Source organism: Takifugu rubripes, chromosome 8 (assembly GCF_901000725.2).
Source record: "Takifugu rubripes chromosome 8, fTakRub1.2, whole genome shotgun sequence".
Lineage (NCBI taxonomy): Eukaryota > Metazoa > Chordata > Actinopteri > Tetraodontiformes > Tetraodontidae > Takifugu > Takifugu rubripes.
This window is the reverse complement of record NC_042292.1, coordinates 14,868,552-14,874,736: the sequence shown is the minus strand read 5'-3', so window position 1 is coordinate 14,874,736 and position 6,185 is coordinate 14,868,552. Positions and strand designations below refer to the sequence as shown.

At 46.0% G+C, this 6,185-nt stretch overlaps 1 protein-coding gene across 1 annotated transcript in view; it reads right to left on the bottom strand.

The window, feature by feature from the left end:
* Positions 1-5,429: 5,429 nt before the first annotated feature.
* The window catches only part of casq1b (calsequestrin 1b), a 37,350-nt gene continuing 36,594 nt past the window's right edge, over positions 5,430-6,185 (bottom strand). Inside the window, exon 11 of the mRNA XM_003977835.3 lies at positions 5,430-6,168. Within this exon, the coding sequence (XP_003977884.2) occupies positions 5,800-6,168 (369 nt within the window). The 3' untranslated portion in view covers positions 5,430-5,799. The remainder of the gene's footprint in view (positions 6,169-6,185) is intronic.

The following is a 6,185-nucleotide window of genomic DNA, read 5'->3' as shown; positions in this document are numbered from 1 at the left end:
CACACCTTTGGGTACGACCCTGCTGTTCCTGGGAACATTTGAGGGATCGGAATCAAAGCAGAAAAAAGGAAAAATCAAAACGGCGGGAGATCAAAATCAAACACGCAATGAAGGAACGCATCATATAACATGTTCACACTTGCAAAGCTCCAGTTAGGACTGAAAAGATAAATGGGAGGACAGGGTGACGGTGGTGAGGAGGCCTGGATGTGGGACTTCTCCCAGGACTGTTAGCAACGGAGCATCAAGAGAAGCTCCACGATTGTCCTTCATTCATACCCCATCCAGAGATCTACCAGTCAATGTGCAAATAGGAGCTTAACTTTGACAAATAAAAAAATGCAAATACGAAGAAAATGTGGTAAATTTAAGGTGCAAATGAAGAAAAGTTCCCAGATTTGAATGTCGGCTCTGGACTGGCTTTCGGTCAGAAAAATAAGGGAAAAAGAGCAACTCCAAACCTCCAAAACAGGAAACGACAAACAGGAAACCGTTTTAAATGTGTTGAAACTTTACCAAGTTTGGTGTAACTTCCTCATCACTGGTGTTTAAAAGGCTGCTGGTGTCCTCAGCAGAACTGGACTCTTCAGACTTCCAGCTGAGACGTAAGCTTCAAGTTCGTCCTCGCAGAGGAAGACGAGGGACGTCGTCAGCACCAACTCTGTTTAACGACGTTTTTCTTTTTCCACAGGCCGGAAAAATGAACTTTGCTCTCGTCACCATCGTCACCATCTTTGTCCTCGTGCACGAGGGGAAAGGACAGTTTTCCAGGGCCGAGCGCGACGACGTGAAGGTTCCCTGTCAGGACAAAAGCAGTCAACACAATTACGATGAGTTTGTCCAGAGACACGTTCTAAAGGAAATCTTTGACAGGACGGATAAGCAACAATGGAGCAGGTACCAGTGAAAGGCAGCAACTTCTTGGCCGAAAAGAGTTTGTATTTGTTGATTTGCTAAAGTGTAAAGATTTCTCATGAGTGACGATTTTGTGGAGTAACGATAAGACTTGACGTCTCATCGCAGCCGTCTGAGCCACCATGTGGCAGAACTGTCCCTCACGTTTCTGGAATAAACTATGTGTGAAACGTTAGCATCAGATTAAGAATAAGACGTTGTGTCTGGTTCCAGATACCTGCAGAAGAAAAACCTGTGTGGGAGAACTCCCGTTCAGTCCTTCATCGACGCCGATGAGAATCAAGTCAGTCAAGTTTGTCGCACTTCTGGCAAACGCGTGGTGAACGGTGGGAACCTGTGCATCAGCACCTCAAATATGAAAGTGTATGACGTCGAGTCACAAAAAACAAGCAAGAAATGCTCTGTAACAAAAGTGACCGGGAGCAAGCACAAAGTAGTTCTAGCCTGTAACAAAGTGAGCAACAGGTGTCTCCCTGTTCATTATGAAAAATGGAGAAATCAGGAACCTGAAAATAAGAGATGTTCCTAAATTACACCCCCAAAGAGTGAAAACGTCTTCTTTACGCTCACATGCAACGCTGCATTTGAGACTGATGGCAACAACAGGGAGCTGTGGTGCTGCTAGCAGAGGTCGTGCTTTGTTAGCATCATCTTGTCTTGTTAGAATTGTGCTCTATTTGTGCTTCTTTTGCTTTTGCTCACTGTCATAAATAAACTCATTTTCTGCATCCATTCAATGTGCAACTACATCTGAAGCTAAAAATAGAGTGAAAAGTTTCATTTCTCTTCAAACATCATTGGGTCAACGTGGGTTTCAGTAGGAAAAGCAAGTAGAAACCTTTGAATCATCGGCAAACTGGAGAAAATGGGGGTGGTGGTGGGGGGGGGGGGGGGTGTCAAGGTTAGCTTAGAAGTTAGCTTCTTTGCTCTCCTTTTTCTGAGTGTTTCACATAGCCAGAAAAGAAACAGCAAACCTGGCTTTCCGGCTTTATGAGAACTCCACGGGAATCTTTTTGATGCCATGTATCCAAGAGAAGTGTGTAGCTTACCTGTGATATAGATGATTATCAGGTACACAAAGATCTGGATGTTGCCAACAAGCAGCCAAAAAGGGTGAAAGCTGAATGTACATATGGACACCACAAATTCATCACAGGGAGGGAGCAACAATTGTCTTTAGATGATTGGTGCAGCAAAGATGTGCTAAATGATGCGACTTTTACATCTTTTTTAGTGCGTTCAAGCACAAATTGTATATCGGTACTGGTGGAGAGAAAACAGGAGGAAGTGAAGTGGTTATTCACTGAGATAGGCGAATCTCTAATATCAAGTTTTGGGCCAAAACGGCCCGACGCATTGGTTCTTGTTATGGATATAATCTAAGAACATGGAGGGATTGTGATCTGGCTGTGATGTTGAGCCGCAGCATTGCCAGGTTCTCCTTTCTTAATGGTGCTAGAATTGCACCATTGGCTCACCTACTTGCCTAAATATGTGATCGCGGCTTTAGCTAACGCACATTTTTCAAGGGTCGTGGTCAGCGAAGCTTCCTGCAGACACTACAACACAGTGGGCATGCAGTCTGCAAAATAAGTGACCTCATCATCCAACTGTACCTCACCGTTCGCTACTTTAACAAGAACCAACGACCCTGCCAACGACTCTGCCAACGACCCTGCCCACGACCCTGCCCACGACCCTGCCAACGACCCTGCCAACGACCCTGCCCACGACCCTGCCCACGACCCTGCCAACGACCCTGCCAACGACCCTGCCAACGACCCTGCCAACGACCCTGCCCACGACCCTGCCAACGACCCTGCCCACGACCCTGCCCACGACCCTGCCAACGACCTTGCCAACGACCCTGCCCACGACCTTGCCAACGACCCTGCCCACGACCCTGCCCACGAGCCTGCCCACGACCCTGCCAACGACCCTGCCCACGACCCTGCCCACGACCCTGCCCACGACCCTGCCAACGACCCTGCCAACGACCTTGCCAACGACCCTGCCAACGACCCTGCCCACGACCCTGCCAACGACCCTGCCCATGACCCTGCCAACGACCCCGCCAACGACCCCGCCAACGACCCTGCCCATGACCCTGCCAACAACCCTGCCAACGACCCTGCCCACGACCCTGCCCATGACCCTGCCCATGACCCTGCCAACGACCCTGCCAACGACCCCGCCAACGACCCTGCCCATGACCCTGCCAACGACCCTGCCCATGACCCTGCCAACGACCCTGCCCATGACCCTGCCAACGACCCTGCCCACGACCCTGCCCATGACCCTGCCAACGACGCCAACGGTCCACAAGGGCTCTATATTCAAACTCTGTCCCCAGCGAGTTCAGAACTGAAGAAGCCTTCTGGTTAGAAGGCGAAACGTCTTCAAGAGAAGAAAAACAGTCCAATTGACAAAAGTGGACAAAAGTAGTACAGAATTTCTCCAATTCCCTGACTCTCACTCTAGTTCTAAGAAATCACATTGGGTTGTTTTAGGGTAGCGAGTTTCAGCACATTAATGTCAGCGGACATCAGAAAGATGGGTTGATGTCAACTCTTCCAAGAAAAGAAGGCCTCACAGTTTAATGTTTTGTTTTGTTTTATTTTAAAAAACAGATTTTTATTATCGACAGAGTGAAACTTCAAGAAGATGGTGACCAAGGAGCCAGTCTGATGTTAATAAGCAATAAATGAATATAGATCATTTGTTCCTGGGATGTTTGAGACAAAACTTGTGGTGCATTTTTATGAAATATGATTTTAAAGATGTGTATCAAACATTTCTTAAACCACACATCACTATAAACATTATTAGTGAGTATTACGAGTATCACTGCTCACTCTTGGTCTCTTTCAGTAAAGTAACCAATTTGTGTTTTGAAAGGATTCAAGACATCTGTGAGTCACCACTGGGTCAGATGTGTGACAAGAGTGATCATTTCGACGCCTTTGAGCGAGGCCAGCCGATACGTGAGAACATTTCAACTGGTGGTATTTGTGGTATTTATCTAGTTACGTCTGTAAGTTAGAGAAACAGCAACAGACCAGCGGCTCCATCTGCTTCCTCCCTCACTGACAGCATCTAAGGTGACATCTGATGTGTCTTCTTGTATATGCTATGATTTGAGAACCAAAAATACCCATTCTACTATGAAAATGAAGACTTTTGTCTGGTCTTCACATGTTCAAAGAGCTGTTGTAGTGCTACAATCTGGTATTGAAGTGGACGGTTAGGGTTGAGCATTTAGTTGGGAGGTTAAAGTCCTCACAAAGATAGAAGATAGAAGGATGTGTGTGCTCATGTAGGTTTTGAGAATAGTATACAAGAACCTTCTCAGTTAGAATCTGTATCTTCATTGCTTTTTTAAGATGAATTCGGAGACAGTCGGAGATCTTAAAAGTTCAAACTATCATTTTGATGCATGTCAGTGTGGGACCAGAATTAAAATAATAATAAGCTAAATTACTTATAAAAGTTGTTAGCTATGAGGCTTAAATACAGAAAACCGAGCATTACTGTGGGAAGGGTAAAAAAAATAAAATAAAAACCAAAAAAACCCCAAGGGAAATATCACCTAAAAAGGTATTAAAACAGCGGGTTGTGGTTTGAACTCTACCTCCCCAACTATAAAAGGTCGCTGTTTTTCTCAGCACATCAGTTTCACAGACGTGCCGTATCCCTCCTCATCCGTGAGGGAAAGGGCAGCGTTTCCTGGGCGGATCCTGGCGTCACCAACCCTCAGCCCTGCCAGCAGGAGAACCGTGGAGATAAATACCAGCAGTTTGTCAACAGGCACATTCTCAATAAGGACTTTAACGGAGACGATGTCAGAAAATGGAAGAGGTAACAGTTGAAATGAGGTTAGTTCCTTTAATGCCGTAAGTTGCAATAACTCTGCGTCTGGTTACAGCTACCTGGTAAAGAAAGGCCTGTGTGGCAGGGTTCCGGTGCAGTCCTTCATCCAGGCCACTGAGGCTCAAGTCGTCCAAGTTTGTGGCACTGCTGGCAGCCGGGTGGTGGGCGGTGGCAACCTGTGCATCAGCAAGTCAGAAATGAAAATATACGATGTTGTGTCAGAATGCTCTGTCAAAAATGTGAGCGTGCGTCGTCACAAAGTAGTTCTGGCCTGTGAGAAAGTAGGTAACAAGCGCCTCCCTGTTCATTATGAAAAATTTAAGAGTCAAACAGCAGGAGATAAAAACTGTAGCAACAATCGACCCATCAATTAATGAAAACATCTTATTAGGCGTTTCTGCTCGCAGGCAAAGCTAGAATACTGGTAGCAGAGTTCCAGAATTATTATGTTAGAATCATCTTGTCTTGTTAGAACTGCGCTGTATACGTGCTTATTTCGCCTTTTGCAGTTAAATAAACACATTTCCTGCACCCGTTCAATGTGTAACTATTTCTAGAGGTAAATACGATGAAATATGGGAAGTGTCAGCGGGGACACACAGAAAATCCCCTTCTCTGAAAAGATACTAAAGTGTACTTAAGACTGTCCGGTGAATGTAGGTTTATTCTTATTGAAAAACAGTACAAGTGTTTGTCACGGGTAGAAAATATTGAATCATCAGCAAAATGGAGAAAACAGCAGCGGACAAACCGCAGTCTGTGAGGACAGACGGAAAAGGGACGTTAGCTTCTTCGCTCACATTCGCCTCCCAGCTGTGAGGTGAAATATTATATATCTGTTACAATCCTCTGCTTTGGAATTCTGCAGATAAAAGTGTCTCCTGCTGGGTGGTGAGATTTGTCCCTTACAGGAAACCATACAGGAAGTAGACAGAGCCTGCCTCAAGGGTTACAAAATCAAGGTTTAACCACAGCTGGCTAAATTATCCATAAGTGTATGATAGCAGTGAACATTTATTCGTCGTCTTCATCATTATCGTCGTCGTCATCATCATCGTCGTCTTCGTCATCATCGTCGTCGTCGTCATCATCATCGTCGTCTTCGTCATCATCGTCGTCGTCGTCATCATCGTCGTCGTCATCATCGTCGTCGTCATCATCATCGTCGTCGTCATCATCGTCGTCATCATCATCATCGTCGTCGTCATCATCATCATCATCATCATCATCATCATCATCATCATCATCGTCGTCGTCACCATCTTCCTCGTCGTCATCATCAGGGTCAATCTTTCCGGACAGCACGTCCTCGATCCACTGCTCCAGCTCGTCGGCGGTGGGCATGTCCTCGTCATCGTCCATTTCCATCCAGACGCTGTCGGCCTGCGCCAACACATCCA